Below are 21589 nucleotides of genomic sequence, written 5' to 3' on the forward strand. Positions count from 1 at the left end.
GGACCTCCCCAAATCACTAGTGAAACACCAGGACTTGCAAAAAGTGCCTCCATGCTATGTAGGTTTATGCACAAGGCTGTGACTTGCACCAAGGTCACTCACTAGGAAAGATCCTAGAGATGAAAAAAAGGGTCAAGGAAAATGTTCCCTGCAAGGGGTGCCTAGGCCATACACTGGCTCAGGCAATGTGTTCCAAATACAGCAAAAAAAGCTTGAGACTGAAGTAGTACACCTTCCTTTACCAAAATAAAGAGAATAAATCTTTCACACAACAGACTGTAGAGGTGATATATTAGGTCTTTGTTCAGGATGTCCTTACCATGTTGAACCAGATGATCCAGTGATGTATGAAATAGCATCTAAGAGGTCCAGCTTCTGAAGACCCAACAGGTTGCCTAACAGAGATGTCAGTGCCCGGGTGCCACCTCCTGTTGTCATCACTGCTACAACCGGTACCTGTTTAAACATCAACACAGCTGTGGTAAGCAACAACTTCGTCTACCAGCACATGTAATCAGAGCTGAGAAAATTACAGCATTTCTGTCCCACAAGAAATTCCAACATTTCACTGTTTGCCCAAGCAGGAGAGAAAAAAATGAAAACCTGGTGTTGTGCACAGAAAAATAATTTTAAAAATCCAAAGGTCTGGCAATTTGCTGATTTTTACTTTTTTGATCGAAATTAATCCATTTTAATTCTATATTGTCACATGCTGGATTACCAGAACAGCTCAAAACTTGTTTCAAGGCATTTCAATGTTAAACTGCATTTCCTTAGTGGAACATCACCTCATGAGAGCTCTATTTTGAGATCTGGCAGAGCTCATCCTCTCTTGTAAGTGAAGTATAATGACTAGATTACATTTCTTATGAAGTACCTAGAGTATATAATTGCAGTGGTGAACCACAAAGCCTAATTGCATGGAAATCTAAATTGTGTTACAGGAAAACTAATTCCTCCAAGAAACCCAATGAGAGGAGAGGAGCCGAATGATGTTTCCCATACACATTTCCAGGCAATTGCATCAAGGAAATACTGAGCAATGCTCTTTTGACCTGATTCAAATCACACATTTCAGGTCAAAGCAAAGTATTCTGATTTAGGTTTACTTAACTACAAAGAAGCATTTTCTTGTTGGAAAATTAAAAGTACTTCCCCTAAAAAATTCTTATACTTAAGAAACTGCTTTTTTCCACTGAAACTAGTGTGCTAATGGAAAAAAATATATACTGATGTGATTACTTTGGGAGCAAGGACATAATTTATAGCATCCAAAACCATTCTGCCATAAAATGTTTAGTATGCCTTTGGTCCAGCTGTCCTGGACAAAGAGAAAAGCACAGGTGAAAAAAAAACCAAAAAACCAAAAAACCTCCAAATGAAAACGTTTTAATTTCTCAAGTGCCTGATCACAGACCATGTTCCCTCCCTACAGCACCAACCATCCCCATGCCAGCATGGGCATGAATAAATACAAACCCTGACTCAGACAAGATGAGAGAAAAATGTTGAGTGCCTTTGCGCTGTTAGAATGACAATTCAGCTGATGCAATGAGCACCAGAGGAGAGAGTCTGTGATAAGAAACATCCTCATCAGTCAGTGTTACGTATCACTTTAACTGTTAGGTTTTCCCCCTCCAAAATCTGACAGTATAAAATACCTTATGGAGCCTTTGGTGACTGAATGCTCAGCTAAGAGAGTAGCATTAGCCAGGTCTATAATTCACAGATGAAAAAGAAATAAGGCAGGGAAAAAATGCTGATTTATGACATTCTGTTTTCTGAATAAACATGTGTAGCAAGTAAGTTTGATACTACCCATGCTCTCACATTGCTTTACCTAAACATTTCTTGATGCTTTACATTGGGCACTGAATACATCAGGACTGGTTAAGGAACAATATGCGAACAGCTACAAGCACAACACATTCCTGTTACACAGCACAGTCCAGTCCCTGTAATGTTCCCCATACCTCATGGTCTTGTAGGTCTTGCTCTAAATGAAGTGCTTTTTTCAGAGCAGAAGCCACAAACTTTCTCCGTTTTTGTAGGAATTTTTTCTCTTCCGTACACAGATCAAACTCCAAGCGAACATCTAAATTCCTTGACCTCAAACAAAGTCCAGGGTTAAATAAGATGTCTGTGATCACTTACAATTTATGTCTGGACCCATGCTTACAAGTCATAAACTTGTCTATTATGCGTAGATAAGCTGCTATTGCAGCCCCACAAAAGCACATTGCAGACAATATAGACACAGTAGAGAAAAGGCTGAGAAAGTTAAAAAGTTGTAAAACCTTACAGAAAAAAAAGCCACAAATATTGTTTGTTGCTACACTGATTTTCAAGAAGTGTCTAACATAAATACTGCAATCCATATACAGATACTATAAACAGTGGAATATTTAGGGGGTTTTGCCTGATGACCTCCAGGTTTTATAAATACAAATACTTTGGATTCTTTACAAGTAAGGAAAGCAAGGTATAAACAATTATTTTTCTAAACCTGTATCTCCATGGGTTTTACAGCCAGAATAGATTATTTTCCCAATCTAAACTGAACTCCTGCATAGTAGCATAACAGGAAATGTCACCCAGCACACTTAACACTGTTCACCTTCTGGACATGGATAACTAACACAGGCTAAATAGGGGCAAATATAATAATTGATTAACTACTTTCTTGCTTAGTTTCAGAAAAAAGTAAGGCAAAAATCTAGGAAGCATATTTTTTTCGCAACCACCAAACCCAAAGACAGAATTTCTTACCAGTTATTTGACTTCACATGTAAATTGATTGTTTCATCCTAGAAAAGAAAACACAATATAAGCACTGGAGATGATTTTGTGCTTTCTTTCAGTCAGCTTTGAAACCCATCACTTTTTCTAAGAGTTGTGTTGGAGCCCCAAAGACCTAACAATCTGAAAATCCATCCAATTTTTAAAATTTCTCCAAGTCTGCTTTATTGTCTTTAAATTGTTTTATACTAAAGATACACAGAGCATTATACAGTAAAAAACAGCACCATCCCTGCCCATGTGCTCCTTCTTGCCTCATTGTTTGCATTTGCTCTGACCTGCGTTAGTCCCCACTGGTGATAGAAATCCCTCTCTCAAACGTGTGGCTGTGGGTTTTGGGTCTACTCGGTTCATATGAAAAAGTATAGATATGAAAATATTAGGAATGTAAGGGCACTAGCAGTTATATACCTAACCCCCTACTTCACATTGATCTTGTTAATTCATGCCCATTGATCTTTGGTCCATAGCCTCACATTTCTCCTAAAATGTTGGTATCGAGCACCTTTGCTACTGCAACTTTCTCCTTGAAGGGAAGTGAATCCAGAGGAATAGTGAGGGATGCATGGCAGTCTTTTTTCTCTTCTCCTGAGGTACACTGAAAAATAAATTATAATGTAGAAAAATATTGAATGTATATACCACAAAAAACACTGTTACCAACTTATTTTTTCAAATGGGGTCACCATCCAGCAGTTTGCAAGTTGGCATCTAATATTTAGGTGTCTTAGGGGGTACAGTGTTCTTCCAGAGCAGAACAACACCAAAAAAATGGCTTTTAATTAAAAATACAAGTTCTTTCCATTTGCCTCAGTCAGGTATGGAAATCCATGAGTTTACTGTGCTTACTCAAGCTAACAATCACATACCGAGCAGAAATGAGGCTTCTTCTCTGCCAGGGCCATGCACAGCTCTGACAGGCTGTACTTGATGTAATGGAAGTGCAGGGGCTCTGCAGGTCGCTGGGGAGAGCCCAGTGACAGGGTCTGGCTCTCTTCATAGGATCCCTTCACTGAAAATAAGAAGTCTTTTTCTAAAAAAAAAAAAAAAAAAGATGAAAAGCAGACAGAGAATTTGATTACAATGTCAGAAATAGAACATTAAGTGGTCATTTAGAAGTTGTCATTTTAATATAAAAAACATCCAAACCCACTTAAAAGCTCCCAGGTTCTATTTATCCAAACAGGGAACATTACAAGAAGGAGGGAAAAAAGAAAAAGAAAACATCAGTAGCTGTTTTAAAAACTCAGACATACAGGCAAATTGGGCAAAATGTAAATTATTGAGATAGAAATATATATTTACTTCTATTTTACAGCACTAATAAGATTCGTTATCATTCTAATCATTCACTGTAATTTTGAAGTCCAGTTTTTATAGTTAAGTAGCAGAGACACATAATAACTGTTGGATCTATGATCCTGTGTATACTCTTAACTATCCAATTCCTGTGCTCTAATTGTAAGACCAAAGTGGGAAATTACTGGATAAGAAAATGACAAAAAAATGAGAGATTTTCTGTTTACCGTAAAATAAGGTCTTTTGTTTCTAGTTTAAAGTCTAACCTGAAGGTTCGTTCTTTGTCTGTTTATTGTCTACCAGGACTTCCAAGCAGGAAATTTCACGAGACTGTAGCAGGGATGAATGATGAGAGAATTAAGTACACAAAACATGCCATGTCTGAGTCACTTCACTGCTACTATCCCTCGTCACCTGGATCCCTGGAGTCTGGAAAACTGTCCACCCTGAGTTTGTTAGGCCAATAAGAGAAAGACCTTGGCACTCTGAAGACGTGCCAGGTTTCAGCTGAAAGAAAAATAGTTGTGGTGCTGTGGTCCATCCAGGGGGATGGGGCTGGGAAGGGAGGGGAAATAACAGAGGAGTGTGCTGAGGCCTCCTGAGGGTAGACTGATGGGTTGGCCAAATCACAGGGCTGTCCGCACAGCCCTACTTTGGTGAAGTTGGACAGCCAAGTGCTACCTCCTCTAAATAGTGAGTTAGGGGTAGTAAAGAAGGCAACTTCCATATCATCCCATGGAGGTGGGGAGAACAGGATGGCTGCAAGGGTGTCCCAAGAGAAGTCCCCAGAGGGAATGATGCAGAGACAGTAAAACAATGAAAGAGCATTTCTGGCTTTGTCAAGAGGCTTGCTATCAGGTGCTGGTGGTGGACAGGTCTCTGGGTATCCCCAATGACCGTGTTCAGTCTTTCTTAATACATCCTCCAACAGGGAGCAGCACAACAGGGTGGCTGCCGGTGTCTGATCCCCATCTCCCTCCCCTTAAGCTCTGCCTGCAGCGAGGTGTTGGGGCACCTGCCAGATTCACCACTCCCATCACGAGTATGAAAATGAACATAGAAGAGAGACAATTTAAAATTACCACTAATACACCATTAGTGACAAGCTTTTCAGGAGAGACTGGACTGAAAGAGAGGAAAACAAAAATGCAGTCAGAACTAATATGACATAAATACATCCTTAAATGAACACCAAGTAATAACCCTTCCCTTAAAGGTTGCCATGTCCAGTAGAGTCTCAAATATGTCACTGTTGTTTAATTTTGGCAGACATCTGAAGTGTGGCTTCCTTATTTTTTTAATGATAATGGTAAACAATATTAGTAATAAGCACAGTGGCTGAGGTTCTTACTATCCTTCTCCCTCTTCCAGCAAATAACGGGATAAATTAGCATCCAGGATGATTCTTGGTAGAACAGGAACACAGTGTTTTAGCCAATATGCAACTAACTTGATAAACGCCAGCTGTTGCTGTGATGCTGAGCATTTTACACTACGTTATAGCAAATGCTAGCATGCGCCTGACTGCTTGCTTTTGCAAAGTACAGTTCTCCAGTCTTGTGTGGGTTTTACTCACATGCTCTCCGATGCAAACTCAACCTCCAGCATCTCTTGTGTCTGTAAAAGATTAATTCAGTATAAGCATTTGAATTAATTTTCTTTCTCACTAGCTATGGCTGTCAATTATTATTCTGGCTCCTGAAACAGCTCTTAAAATCAAATTTCCCTCCTGCTTGAGGGTATGCTTGGATGAGTGAAAGCAATAGACTTAGAAGGATTTTGGAAAGTATTCTCCCTCCTTCATTAACCATCAGTTCTCAGGCTGACTGCACTTGTACATTCAGTGGTGAGGCAGAGTAAGATGGTCACACAGGCAATCCCCAGTCCTAAGCATGGAATAACTGTTGGCTTAGAACTGTCTAAAAGCCTTGTTTTTTCTGGGTAACATTATCAGAAGACCGATACTGTTTGATAGCATAGGGCATTCTCAATTCTTCTGATTGAAAGGACTCCTATAACACGGACAATACATTGACCAGTCACCAGACAAGTTAATACAGACTACCTGCCAATATCACCATAGCACTGAATGCCAATACATGCCTTGTAAGAAAAGTCAGTGAAACAGCATATCTATAAGAGTACGAAAATCGGACATCCAGATCCCATGTTGAAGTCATCATGTATGCATTACAGTAATTTGCCATCAATGCATTTTAGCACCTCAGCATGGATCTTTGTGTTATATTCAGGTATACAAAAAAGAATTACAGGGTAGGGTATCAGTTTTTAAGTGAATATTCCAAACTCAGAGTGTGCCCAAACTCACAAGTGCTGGTCCCAGGAAAATAAACCCTAACAGAGAAAATTTGTGCGACAGTGATTAAGACTTTTATGTCCAACAAAAACTACTTGAGCAACAAAGTCAAGAAAGATAAAAAAGGGACCTCTGGTGTCAGAAAAACCCTGCTAAGAGATTTGAGGAACTAGTAAAAACCTTCAGGATTATGTTCAAGGTAGGGAGGTAAACCTTGTTCACCTTGATGAACAACGTTTGGGAAGTATTTTACAGGATCATATGAAGTGCAAACCAATAGGTAATAAACCCTCCCATCTACAAGTGCTTTACAAGAAGTTATTTGGGAGGTAATATCAAAATGTGTTTCCTTCCTGTGGCCAAGACAGTTTTATTCCTCACCTTTGGATTTAGTTGAAAAGTCAAGTGAACAGTTTCTCCAAGCTGGATTTTAGCAACATCAAAGAGGACAGTGAAGAGGAGGTCATCTTCAGTGATTGCATTTTCATCATAGACCTTTAGCTCAAGAATATTCTGTGAACAGAGGTACAGGATTAGGAACATCTCTATTTCAAGGCCTTAGGGAAGCACAAGATGATGTGCTCAGCATGTTAAGACAGAACCGTTGGTGGACATGAGAGAGCATGTACATCCTTTTCAACCACACAGAGCTGAAGAAACGTATTCTGAACCTAAAGTAGTTGGGTTTGTTGCTGATTTTCCCCTGCAGAGTAATTTAAATTACTAAACCTTGTAGAATCATTGAATATGTAGCTCCCATATTGAAAGGCATGTTTGACCTCCAATTTGGTTTGAGTTTACCATTCTTCCCTGAGTTGTAGGAAACCATCTAGTGGTCAGGACTTTATTGCTAATGGTGAAAAAAAAACAAACCCAAACTCCTTGGATACAAGCAGTGATTAAAATACGTTGAGGAAGTGCCATGTAACTACTGCATGGTTGCATAATTATATCCTGTAAATTATCAAACAGGTCACATGGAAGTAATTACCATGGAATCTACAGAAACTGATGTTTTTGTTTAATTAGTGACAAAACACAGAAAGCAGCAGAAAAAAAGTCTATTTCCACCGGATTACATCCTACACCTCTCAATCTCCTCTTATTTCCTCACACCACACAAACCTCCTCCTCTTGCATGGACAGGAGAGGGGTAAGAGCCCCTGCCGTGCCTGCTTGGCAGCTGCACATGGGCTGGCTCAGAGGTGCCTGCCAACATGCTGAGCAAATTAACATTAATGGCGTTTTTTTCAGTGGGGAAAGAATTCATGCCTCTCTCCATATAATCAGCAGCTCATTCTCATGTAAATTACAGGGACCTCTTAGCTCAGAGATTCTTACTTATCCATCAGATTTAACGGAAGCTTGCTAAGAGGTTCGATGCTTATTAAAGACACACAGATAGGCACACGGCCTCAACACAAACACATGCACAAAAATGAATGACCACATGAGCTTTGCTGCCTTAAAAGTTCATAATGAATCACAGGAAGGTCCATAACTAAATCTGATAAGTGATTGAATACACAAATATACCGAAAGGAAGATGATGCAGAATCCAAGTATTCAATTTTGGCATCCATCATTTCTGTAAGAAACCAGCAAGTGAGAGATGGCAAGGTGCAGTGAACTTCAGTTTGCAGTTTGCTGTCAGAAGACAGAAAGGCTGCCTCGCTTAAGACCGTATACACAAATGCATCACGTTGTGCTTCAGACAGAAAAACTGTTCTGGTTGGGCCTGACAGGGTCAGCAGTGGATTCCTGCCCACCACTCTTGCTAAGAGAAACATCCTGACAAGAGGCAGAGAGGAGCAGTCACAGCAACTTGGTTTACAGGCCAGCCATAAATAACCTGTAAAGGATTATGGAAGGTGATAGAGGGGATATGCTTAAAAGCAATAGTTTGCAGTTTGTAGAAGGCAGGCTTACGCTGAAGAGCAGATCAGTTTTCCTAGCTGTGATACTGCAGCAGACAGTCCTTATTCAGCTAAAAAAAGGCTGACTTACTTTCTTAGTGACTGATTGATTTGAAGTGCCTCTGTTACTCCCAGCTAGCCAGAAGGGCACGTACAGGGCACTGGCTGGCCAAGGGAGATGACTGGCTGCACCGCTGGGGTGCTCTGCGGGGAGCAGTTGGGGCTCTCCGAGCAGTTCACTGTTCCTATCCACTCCTGACAAAGGATATGAGGGCAGCATCGCTGGGAGCCAGGTGCAGAGCAGAGCCATCCCTTGGCGGGGCTGCATGCCACCAGCTCTGGGCAGGGTGGCCCTCCTGCAGCCGGGGGAGCACAGCCCACAGCACCAGCCAGGAAGCCCTTCCTCGCTGCCTGTGCTTTGTCAGACACTCATCAGAATAGATGCCTTTCAGTAAACACTCCCATTCCCGATGGGAACCAGCCCAGCATGCCCAAACAAGTTTTCCTCTTCCACAGTGACAGTGTATTACATGATTTTACTGAGCTCTGGCTCCCATGAATTAGCAAGATGGATACCTCAATGATACAGAAGACAGGCGAGGAGAAAATAACCAGATCAGCAGACTCTGGCTCTGCTCAGAGGGCAACAAGCAGAGCAATTGCAGTGTATGCAGAGAAACCTGTGAGAGCCTTAACTTAGTCTGTTGATCCCAGAGAGCAGCAAGGCAGCAGCAACAGACAGGCCAGAGCACTTGGGTTGTCCGAGATCCCCAGGACACATTTTGTGCAGCCCACACTGAAGCCACAGTGACCACTGCTGCTGTTGCCACACACTGAAAATTATTTGGGCTAATGCCACGTGTCTTGTTTCCTGCTGCAAACTTACTGCAAAGTAAATGCAAAAGCTTCCCCAGTACTACTCCATGAAGGAGTAGTTCAAGCAGCTTCCTGCAGCCAAGATATTTTTTTCAGCTGTTGAGTATGGTATTGCAGTTTTGAAAGACTGGTCAGCCACAAACCATTGCAAGGAGCAGGTGTTCTGGTGCAAGAGTTGCAGATCAGTGGGTATTTGTTCCCAATGCTGCAATGTTTGTCCTTTGCCTTTTGCCTCCCTGATAAACCTCTGCAGGGCTCAGTGAAATTGTGTTTTCCTGGTATTTTGAAAGAAGTTGGAATTTTTTTAGGTCTGCAGGGAAAGCACTGGATGTAGGTCACAGATGAGCAGACATGTTAAAGCCAAAAGCCATACCACACAGGACCAGTATCACCTCACTCTGTGGAAGGAAGCCTGAGAACTTGTATCATGGTCAACTTCTGCAGACAAAGGCAAGAGGGATTGTTCACTGGAGACCCTGCGGTGTAGCAACATTTTGGGTTATTCTGAATGCTCTTTTGGAGGAGTTTATCAATGCTCAAGAGAGCCGGGGACTGGCCTGCTGATTTGGCACCTGCCAGAAGTGCTCTTGTCCTGCTCTGCCACCAGCACTAGGAAATGAAGGGTGCAAGTTGTAAAGCAGAGTTTGATTGCCCCGGGTGCGAAGTAAGCTTGGCTTCCTTGGCCTGTCACTGGTCTTTGTGGATTTCTGGACTCTGATGCAGATGCTGTCTTTTGGAGGGAGTGGATAGTGGGAATTGCAAGTGTTCTTAAGCTCTAGCATCATCATGGTAAAAGCTCAGCTGGTCGTCTTTTGCAAACTTTAGCATGCTGGTTTGGGTTTTGGTTTGTTTTTTTTTTATTGCAGGTGGTTCCAAATGAATGATAAAAAAGTTCAGCACTGTGAGGCTTCCACTACTAAGCTCATACATATCTTTTATACTGATCAGTTTACTCTGAAATTCTCACCTTCACTCTTGAAAAGCAGTAATTAAAAAAAAAAAAAAAGAAACAACCAAAAAGTGATAGAACATAGTATGAACAATTGTGAAATATCTTGATTATCCTTTATGCTACTCCACATCCCCTTACCCACATCCTTGTAGTCCCTCACACATATTTATTTTTACAATACCTTACATACCAATCATGCAATGAGATCTCCATCCCAAAAGAAAAACAAATGCACTCTGCATCTTACTTTTACTTGACTCTGGATCCTGAAGCAAAATGTTTCATTCCACACTGGATCTCTGCAGTTCTTGATGGTTTTTGTCCGGACAGTCTTAGGGGAAGCAGTGGGCAAGGACAGGCTTACATAGCAATCAGTTTGAGTAACTGTATTTGAAAAGATATATTGTAACCAACACATTACTATAAATATCTTAGAGCATGGCCTTATAGCACTGTATAAATGGCAAGCTGCAAAAAGGACATATCATTTTTACTACTTTTCTTACAGGTCCTTATTCAATAGCATTCACTACTGTTTGCTCCCTCCTGCAGGTGGGAGTTCTGGTCATTAATGGAGATTCAAAGAAGCTACTGCACTAAAGACAACTGGTAAGGAAAAAATATGCAGAGCTAATTTTACTTAACAAAAAACATTATTGGTATGTCCCCTGTTTGTTGCAAATCAGCATATTTCTGTGATGGAGAAGAAAAAGGGTTACATTTTAAGAGAACCTTGTTAAAGGGTAAAATACTTATTTAACTCTTTGAGAATTTAGAAGAGGGGCTAGATTTGTCCTTTGCTCTTGAGATAAGAACAGAAGAACTAAAGACGGTCTGGGTGTGAAGGATCTGCCCCTTTAGGTCTTCTGCCTCCTCATAGCTGTAGCCCAGTCCACATAATGAGCCAGCTGTCTCACCCAACATGTGGTCACATCCCTTCACCATCAATGAATATGCAAAAATAGCAATGCACTGATTTAAACTCTGAGCTTTGATAATGAAGAAACTTGTAATTTCTGAGAAAGGTGTTACTATAACACAAGGTTGCCCAGTTAGCTACAGGTATGGCACTAAATCTTCATAATACATGGGGGCTGCTTTGGGGTCGGCTCCCAGGAACCACCCCCCAGCCCCAAGCTGGGGCAAACAGCCTCCCTGCCAGGTCAACACGGCTATGCCAGGCACCGCTGCAGAGTGTTGGCGAGTTGTCTCTCGGGGATTGCCAGAGTTTTGGGGTGAGAGGCAGGTTGGGTACTTGTATGTCTGCGCAACTAACTTTCCTTTTGTGTGCTAACCTGATGTGTGTAGAGTATTTGGTGGTTAGGATTCTCTCTGATACTGCTAAGATGACGATGTTTTTTTTTTTTTAGCAGGGAGCAGTGCTGGGCATCTCTTCCTAAGTGCATAAAAGAGTTGATGTCTCCTGAACCTGCAGTAATAAACTGAGACCCTGAAAAAACAGCAAAGAGTGATGGGACTTGCTCTCGCTACGCTGCCATTCAGTCCTGTACACTGTTTTCACTTCTTGTTAGACAACGGACCTTTCTTTTTGTCTGCTGAGCAACTACAGCTGACTCTAATATCTCCAGCTTTAAGAAATTGTTTTGTAATCACAGTAACAGATGTGGGTATAATCACAGGCGGTTTGGTACTGTGGGATACATGCTGAGAGGCAGCATGACCAAGTAGGTAACCTGCTGGAAAAGGTCTCATGACATGTTGGCTCCAGTCCCAGCTCTGCTCCAGGCTGCTAAGTCACTCTGGCAATTGCTTACATATAAATTTGCTTCTCTGTCTGCACTTCCCCATCAATAAAACAGCGATAACAATCCTTTCCTCTTTTGTAATCTGCTTTGACATCCCATGATTAAAAGCATTATACAAAAAATAATATTATCAGTATTTCCACATGACCCATAAGAAGAGCGCCTTATCAGTAATTATGTTATTCTTCCTCTAGCAGTCTCTTGATTCTCATTCAGCACTTTCTTTAAACTTGTGGTGTAACCCATGTGGCAATGCATAGGTGTTGCTTAAAGCAATTTGTGCAATCAGGCTATGTATGATTTACCGTTCAAGTCTTCTGATACTGTCTGAACATGAAACATCTTCCAGTTTTTCAGCATGCGTTTGATAGTTTTAACATTGTAAATGCAGGTGTCTGTAATTCTTGTAAGTAATATTAGAATATTTTTAGACTTATTACCACAATTTTAAAATGCAGAATATGTGCGATGTACCTGTAGACAACAATTTATTGGTAAGGGAGGTTATAAAATAATTGCTTTAGCTCTCTCCCCTACAACATTTTCTACAATTCTTCCATTAATTTTTAACATTTGAAAAAGATAATATTAACTTTGCATTGTTACTTCCTCAGACGATGCCATAGAAGCAGGTAAGAGTGAGAATATCTGCTTCTTCAGCAGCAGTATCTGTCAGTTACAGACTACTGATACACATGTGTTTTAGAGAATTTGTCCATTTATGGTCTGGGATATCTCTTTGTTGTACATACTAGCTATGAATCCTGATTTAGAAGACAGGCATTTGATATTTTCAGAGTACCAAAGAAGCTCTAAACTTGTGACTTATAAACTCGTGTCTAGATAGAGCTGTGGTGGGTTTTCAGTCCTTCATTCTCTCTCAACACAACGGACAACTTGAGAAGTTAGTCCAGTCTTTAGCAAGGCTGTTAAGGCTGTTCACCCTTAATAAGAACAAAAACAAAGTTCCCACAGCTTGATGAGCCACATGTAACACCAGCTTGGTTAGCAACCATCAAGGATTCAGTCTCAACATAGCCCAAGACAGGAATGCAAATAGAATAGAACAGAATAGTTTAGGGCGAAAAAGACCTTTAACGTCATCGAATCCAAACTATTAACCTAGCACTGCCAAGTCCACCACTAAATCATGTCCCAAAGGAACACATCTACACATCTTTTAAATACTTCAAAGGATGCTGACTCCACCACTTCCTTGGGCAGCCTGTTCTGATGTTTGATAACCCTTACATTGAAGAAATTTTTCCTAATATCCAATCTAAACCTCTCCTGGCACAACTTGAGGCCGACAGATGCAGATAGAGACAAAAGCAATTACAGCCAGGCTACTGCATGAAGAGTAACAAATTATACCCCAGAACTATAATGTTGCAGGACTTAATTGTTAACTTATATATGCAACACATATTTACATAAATTTTTTACCTGATCCCAAATACACAATGTTGAATATAAGTGCAGGTGATGAGATTTATCACTGAGATCTCTTTGCATACACTCCCAGCCCTGGACAGGAACAAGTGTCCCCCATGTTCCATTTTTCTTCCACTCTTTTCCCCTCTCCACAGTAAAAGACTTTAACTATTACCAGCCATTAAAAATAAATGTGTCCAGGTTGAAGAGGATGGACTTAGACAGCCTGGCATATGAGAAAGAGCTGAAAGAACTGAGTTTGCTAATTCAACAGCAACAGCAGCAAAGACTGTCAGATAGCATGGTAATAATAATTTCTGTAATGTCCAAGTTATTGATACAAGGAGGACAATGATCAGTGGTTCTGTGGGGCCAGAGGGAAGTAAACAAAGATAAATGTTAGGGAAACTGCTCCAGCTCTAAGAGAGTTAGCTCTAGTGAGAGGGATTTTATCAATTTTCTAGGTAACTCTTTTCAGAGGGTACTGGTACCCATATATGTATCAAAGAGTGACAGACAAGATGAACTTGAACCTGCTTCAGCAGAAGAGGATGAGCCCAGGTGAACCTACAAGGTGTCATATGGAAGTGCCACCACATGATGCCCATGTTTATGCTGGAAGGCAAACAAACAGGATAATCATGTCACATCAATTACATTGCATGGAAACCAACTAACCAGTCTCCATGCCAGCCTTGACTGTCAGGGAAGGAAGTGATAGGGCATCCTTATACTGCACCAGCCCAAGAGATCAATTCCCAGGTGTCTGGGCACTGTCACCAAAACAACTGCACACCTCCTTCTTTGACACATATAAAGTAAGACTGTAAGTTCATTGGAAAAGTTGCCACTTTTCCTTTCCAAACACATACAGGGTCCAAGGAACAAGGCTTAAATCCGTACCTAGAGCCTCCATGTACCATCCCAATATAATCATTAAAAGGAAACAATACAAAAAGCAACCCAATATAATGCAGAGATGCCCACACACACCTGTGCTACAACGTCTCCCATCTACCCCAACTCCTCCGTGAAGCAACAGAGGATAAATTGTATTACTGAAATGGCTTTTTGGGTATGTGGAGCTGTTCTTGGAAGATTTGTACATGCTAACAGAAGCACAGATGTCATTAGATCACCCTTATATATGTTCTGTTTTGGGAAAGTGGAACTAGAAATCACGTATTACCATGGGTACACCCGGGTTTCAACTTTTCATAAGCATTGCCACTATTTCACTGTTCCCACTCTCAGTGTCAGCCAGTAGGAACCAGTAAGCCACACATTTTTGGCAAAGAGGTATTGTTAAGAGGTCAGACTTCCTTCGTTGCACCTCAGACTGTCTTGTAGTGATATGGGGTGCAATCTCACATCTATCCCTGGAAAATATTTTTTTAGAAAGTTCTTTCATTTCCATTTAAAAATAAACTAGCTGAAAATTCAGTCTTGGCTGGTCATCAACACTGTTGATGCAGACACTACGGACAATTAAAACTGCTGGGCATCTGAAGAAACCATTATCAGAGGGAAACCTCATGGAAACAGACTTGGAAACAGGCTTCAGATTTCAAAGAAAACAGGAGTGGGAACAAAATCAATAGCAGTAGCAGCTGAACCAACAGATTAAAACTCACAAATTCTCTTTCTTCAGAAAATATTCCCCCAAAAAGTTATTTACCCAGTAAGGGAATAGAAACAAAAATGGTTTTAATGTGTAGATAAAACTAATGTATTTTTTGCCTTGAATATCAATATTTTGACCCAGAAATGCCTCTGACATGCTTTATAAAAACACGTAGTGATGGTACTTTTTCTCGCATTCTCCTCCAGGAGGATTTTTCTGAAAAAGCAGGAGAAATACATCATGGGAGATGTAATCTTGTGCAGGAACTAAGGCTAAACTGCAGCACCAACAGTGTACTGCAGCAGTAATTCCAATTTGAATTTGTTTAGTTGAGATTCATTGTTTTGAAATCAAAACTTTGCTACTAAATAAACAAAGTTTATTGCACGGACACTTCTCCTAGTTATCTTTTCTTTCAAGTAAAATTTGGTACTGAATGGGAAGCTCCCAAAAAGCCATAGCTTAGTATGACAGCGAGGACAAGGCCAGCTGACTGGCATGAGGTCTTCTCTGAGTTTTGAAGTTTCTGAAAACCAGAAAATGTTTGAAAATATGATGAGTGAGGTTAAAAATATCCCAGAGTCTCACTTATGGGAAGCAGCTAGCACTGATAATCTGTAGGATTTTACTGTAGGTTCTGTACACTAAAATAGAAATAGAGACCTGTAGAGGTTCTTTGGTGTTTATGGTGGGGATGGAAGAGTTATGCTAAGGAAACAGCATGGAAATAATAAGGTATGTTGTTACAACTAAGTAACAGAAGTAGGGTGCAATAAATCACCTCATTCCCTTGCATGATGGTTTGAAGCAGCCAATATGAAGGTAAAGATGTCAATGCCGATGAGTTCATTTGGTAAAAAAAGAATCCATAACAAACCAAAACAACTCACTGGAAGCAAGACTGCTTACACCACAATGTAAATGGGTCTTCCCGTGCCTGAGAATCCCAGCCCAAAGTCTGTAAATTTCAGTCACCATTCTGTGAACTACATTTTGGACCTACAGGGCATAACACAAAGGTGAAGATTGTAGTTGGATTATTTCAGTTTATTTGTTAAGGAGAGAGTTCATTCAGCCTGGATTAAAAGCTTACATCACAGCAATGGTTCATCCTGACATAAATATGATGACTTGGATGCGTTGCCAACATGAACTTTGCTTTTGGCAGCCAAGTCTTCCTATTTTATATGCCTTTTCTACAAAGATTTCACCATCAGTTTCTTTCACGTCAAAGTAAGCCACAGATAAACACACAGCCTCCAGACTGTCTTTTATCACAAGACTACAACTAATCCTATTTTCACGGTGAAATTAAATTATTTTATATTCTGGCTGGAGTCCTCCAGGACTCCCAAATGGTCTAGCAGTCTACTGCAACTTTCCTCTGAGTAACAGTAACCCATGTTAAATGTAGCCTCTCTACTTTACATTGGCCTCCCACATAATAGAAAATCGCATCTGGGTTCTCGGTCCTTATCTACAAGGTAATCAATGTCCTCAGTTCAGCAAAAAGGTTGCCTGAAGCTCCTCTCTGGAGACCACTGCTGATAAAGGTCCTCAAGCTCTGTGGATCTCACCTGTGGGCAAGGCTTTCCATGGCACTGCTCTGAGTCTTCAGAATAAACCTCCATGGGGACAAAGACATACCACAGGCCTTATCTTATTGTGCTTTTAGCATACAGCTGACCTCAGCAGCACTCATCTAGACACGTGCGTAAGAGCACTAAGAGAGCACAGATGCATAAAACAAAACAGGTCTCTGCTCAGAGGGTACGGGAAAGAATTACTCACTAATTACAGATATCAGTCACACTGCTTAATGCATAACTGACTGAACTGCAGATACTGCTGTCTTGATGAAACCAGAACAACTAGAACAGAACTAGAGCAGACTCTGCAGGTTCTTTAACAGTGTATAAGAAAACCTATTGGGAATCCATGAACAAAAATGCATTTAAGTGTATTTTTCACAATAAAATACCAAAGATGAGAAGTTGTACCTTCTTCTCCTCATCAAAGGAATACCTCACCAACCCTGAAGCAAGTCCTGCAATAAGTAAATGTCTGTATCAATCTTCATATTCTTTATGAACCTCTTTGAATGTCCCACATAACCACTAATATTCCTGTAAACACAGATCTGCTGATATACAATTTATGATTACTGTTCAGTGTCAAGCAAAATATACTTTGGTCCTAATACCTTGTTGTACAATAGTAAGCGAGATATAGAGTAAAACATGGCCCTTAGCAAGGATGATCAAAAAACCAAGGTACACTAACTTTTAAGAAGATGTGGGAGTCTGTAAGCATGAGAAAACGCAATGCTCAGCTTAGTTTCATAAGTGATGAGAAGAAATTTGTAAATATAGAAAGCCTATTCTGAAATCAAAGCACATACTTCATCGTCATTATCTGTTGACAACTGCTGATGTTGCTTACATATGTTTGAAACTGCACGCTAGCCTTGTGTTATCTGGGTTACTTATTAGCACAGTGCTTCATGAAATGTGTCTCAGCTCTTGCAGAAACATCCATCCAGGTCTACTTGAACTGTCCGAGTCAGAACTAGAAAGTCACGTCCTGAGCAGAGTCTGCCACTGCCTTTAACTCTGCAAGCCAAATGGCAGAGGGGAAACGAAGGGTCACGAATCACTGCATGGACCTGTGTCCTCTCAAAGCACCGTGTGGTTCTACATTGCTGCCATCACCTACTCATTCCAGCCTCTCTTCTCCACCCAAGCTTCTCCCTTGTTCATTTCCATTGCCTCCACCCCTTTCAAACCTGTTTTAAAACAGGTTTTGACATTTTAAGAAATTCTAAAACATTTTGAAACCTGTTTCAACCACTTGTTAACCAGAAGTCTCCTCTAAACATGAGGCTAATGAAGTCTACTAGGAACATGTAGTACACCATTGCAAAAGGCTTTAAAGATCATCCCTGTTCAATGAAGGGCAACAGCTGCAATACCACCTGCACTGGTGCAGTATTAGAGCCCAGTAGTTTTTTTCACCTATGCCTTTGAGCCAGAGATGAGTCTAACATTTATCTAAGGTTGTTTACTGCTTTTACCAGAACTTCAGCCAGTAATCAGTTCATCTTCCTAATGCCCCTGTGGGGCTCCTAATGCCCTTGCTGCATTCCTTGCTTTAGAGACAAGGAACTAAGGTTTTGAGGAAACTCATCTCCAAGCTTACACCAAGAGCCTGAAGGAAGCCACAGCGGAACATCACACATCATACCTTTAACCACCAGAACAGCTTTCTCTTCTTGCACACAGAAGCCAGCATAACTGCAAGTAGGTGCGTGTATACCTACATAGAAACCATTGATACCTAGCAGTAGAGGTGCAATAGTTTCCACAGCTGTAAGGAGGTATCCTGACCAAGATCCCTAACCAAATAACATGTTAATGAGCTCCTTGATTATACAATAGCATTGTCATTTTTAGTGGCAGCTTATGATACTATGAAGGTACAGCACAGACTTTTCATCTCCACACTTCTTACCATGTATACAATACAGTTGTATACAATACAATATACAGTACACTCTATACAGTACGCTCCATCATGGTGTTTCTGCCAACAACACATTAAAGACTTGAGAAAGGGAAAATATCTCAAAATAATCTCTTAGACTAGAGAACACAAAATGGGTGATCTGAGGGAAACTAGGTTTTTGTACATGTTTGAACAGTAGCAATAAACTGAGGAAGAGTGGAGGCAGAGCTGGTAACACGAGTGGATAAAATCAAACAGAAGATCGAATGGAAAGGAGCAGAGGTTGTTAACAACTGCAACTGTGAAGTTGATTCACATCGTATTCATTGACATTATCCATTAATTTGTTACTCATATTATTAATTGTGGTTATGATTTTGTTATTATAAACATCAGTCAGGACCGGGGCACCATTTTGACAGGTACCTTAGTAGTTATGCAATTAGCTCTTGATCTCAATCTAACCAGCTTACAATTACAGTAAGAAAAGCCCTGCTTCAGGATATGACATCACAGGGAGGACCTTCTGGTAATTAACAGTTGCTTTTATACCTGTTTGTTTCAGTTTCTTAACCAGTGAGGAAATCCTTGTTTACAGACCTTGTTGCAACGTGGCAGCTACCCACGTAACTACTACTCTGTCCTTGTGCAGATTTCTCTTGCCAAGTGTTTGTCCTGGGCTGCTTTTAGGATTTCTCTCCCTTAACACAAATGCAGACTGCCTGAGCAGCCAGCGGCATCGGGAACTTAGATGAGATGCCTTGCAAAGACACCAGTGCTCTTTTTTAAAGAACCATGTCCCAGGATTTCTCTGAAGCATGGCAATAGTCAGTGAGCACATCCATTTTGACAGGGAAGTGATTTCACCCTAAAAGCAAACACACCATTAGTGGTGGCCAGCCCAGGCAGCTGCCTGCTGGTAGTGCCCATGCTGCCTGCCTGCCCTCTTTGCTGCCGCCCCCTCACATCAGTGCTTCAGTCACTGGAAAAGGTAAGAAGTATATGCAGTTTGTTGGGTGCATCCCTTCAATCAGTCCTTTCCACACACAATAGTTTCCTCTGGAGAACATGGCAATGAAAGGGAATTTGTTATTATGATGGTGTTACAGAGGATTTAGGTGACAGAAGGAAAAACATTAGCAATTCCGCCTTCCAACTTTTAAAATCAGTGGGCAATATAGTATTGGGAAACTGCATAGCAACATGGCTTAGATTTAACAAGACCCAGATTTAATACTATAGTTAAAGACAAGCCTAATGAGAATGCTGATTGACATTAGCTTGTCATATTAAACTAAAAAAAATAACTGTAAACCATTCCAAGAAAAGCTTTCTGGAGCCTTGGACTTTGCTAAATACAAAGTAAGGCAAACCAATATTTTTAAAAGCATTTTTTGTCTCCTGAAGAAAATATTTCTGTGAAATAAATGTATCTAGAAAGTATTACTTTATATTTCACTCATAGCCCATGAAACAAACAGGTTTCTCTCCCATAAGTGTCAATTTGCAGTGCAGAAGATATTTATTTTCCCTCCTGGAAGACCAGGGAACTCTGCCACCGAGAAAGGGGCCATGCTAAACCAGATTTGCCAGCTGCATGAGGCAGCCCGTGCCCTGCTGTGACTGCAGCAGCAGCCTCTGGGAACAGCAAGGGCCAGGTGTGCTCCGACAGGACCGTGCACGGAGAGGCAGGTCTGGGCAGCTATGCTGACAAACAAGGTCTACTCTGGGGAATTTACACAGTGCTGGTCCAGTTCTTGTTATAACTGGTGCACAGAGGGGGAAATGCAGCTGTACTTGGACAGCAGAGCAGTCTCTCCAGAAAGAAAGTCTCCCATGGCTAAATGGTGGAAATGCAGAGGGCTGCATAAAAGTGGTTTCAAGGGGATCTGCGAAGAAATGGGTGGGGGTGTTGAAGACGAAAGCTATGTCCTCTTCCAGTCAACTTGGCTGGTGGACCAGCACTTAGAAAACAAAGAGTTTTGCAACAACCAATCCCTTCCCACACGTGGGAAGCCTTCTGAAAGTCAATCTCCACTATGTCAACCAACAAGGAAAGTAAGGGAAAATCATGGGAAGTCACTGGATAGCAGAACAAATTCAGCGCCTTTCAGCAGTGAAGGCAAAACTGATTTTTGCCATTGCAAGGGTGAGGCATTGAGATGGCAGCAAAGGTTTTTGTGACATGGAAATCAGAGACTAGACAAAGGCTGTTGCTGATGCATGGAGTTTATGTAGGTTCGAGAGGAGACTGGAAGTGTTGCTTCATTCATAGAAAAGCTGTATTTGTCCTGGGAAGTTACCAGCTCTGAAGTGATCGAGTGCTGGGAGAGCACATCATGCAGAGAGCACTGTATGCTTTTTCCCTACTCTCATACTCCTCCCCAGGCACCTCCCTCTGGCCACTCTCAAACATGGGGCAGGAGACCTTTGGTCTGATCCAGTGCAGCCATTCTTGTGTCCCTGTACTCTGCAATGGGGGTGCAGGAACATGGAGAGCCCAGCTGTGACTCTCGCTCCTCATGCTGCCAGTAGCTCCCTATTTTGCCTATGCCTCAAGCCAGCCTGGCTGCATGACCAATGTTCAGACCATGGGCGATTAAACACATCTCTCCCAAATCTTCTCATACCATCCTGTACAGTTGCAGAGAAAAAGTACCATCTGGGCACTGAATCCAGATTTTTCAGGAATGGTGGATGCATTTATGAAGGCAAAGAAAAGAAAACAGAAATACATGTAACTATTTAATTAGCAATATACGTATATTGATCTCCCTGAAGAATAACACCCTGGTGTTTTCCTGTGACACTGAGAAAGAATACCTGGGTTCCTGTTCAGTGCAAAGTGAGCAGAAAGATATGAAAGCAAAATCCTTTAGTGACCTCCAAGTGCTAAGAATTTTGGGTACGGCAATAAAATGCAAACACTACTTTTGACTCAGGAGCCAGATCAGAGCTACAGGCCTCATGAATCGCATATCTCTTGGGAGAGTGGGGCAGGAAAAAGCATGCCTTGGTGTTCGCCCTGCATTTATTATAGGTCAGTTCTGGGCAAAAACTGACAATCTGGATGAACCTTTGGACAGGTCTGGTATCACTATT

General features: G+C 41.2%; 1 protein-coding gene across 1 annotated transcript in view; it reads right to left on the reverse strand.

Annotated features, from left to right (window-relative positions):
• LOC104127577 (cytosolic phospholipase A2 epsilon) overlaps nt 1-21589 on the reverse strand; it is a 34795-nt gene that overhangs the window by 8162 nt on the left and 5044 nt on the right. The window contains exons 3-12 of the mRNA XM_009640258.1: nt 10407-10543; nt 6797-6928; nt 5675-5715; nt 5181-5223; nt 4365-4428; nt 3669-3832; nt 3305-3397; nt 2770-2807; nt 1974-2109; nt 320-456 (exon numbers count right to left, since the gene is read on the reverse strand). Coding sequence (XP_009638553.1) covers nt 320-456; nt 1974-2109; nt 2770-2807; nt 3305-3397; nt 3669-3832; nt 4365-4428; nt 5181-5223; nt 5675-5715; nt 6797-6928; nt 10407-10543 — 985 coding nt within the window. The remainder of the gene's footprint in view (nt 1-319; nt 457-1973; nt 2110-2769; nt 2808-3304; nt 3398-3668; nt 3833-4364; nt 4429-5180; nt 5224-5674; nt 5716-6796; nt 6929-10406; nt 10544-21589) is intronic.

The sequence above is a fragment of the Egretta garzetta genome, unplaced genomic scaffold, assembly GCF_000687185.1.
Source record: "Egretta garzetta isolate BGI_Z169 unplaced genomic scaffold, ASM68718v1 scaffold526, whole genome shotgun sequence".
Taxonomy (NCBI): Eukaryota; Metazoa; Chordata; class Aves; order Pelecaniformes; family Ardeidae; genus Egretta; species Egretta garzetta.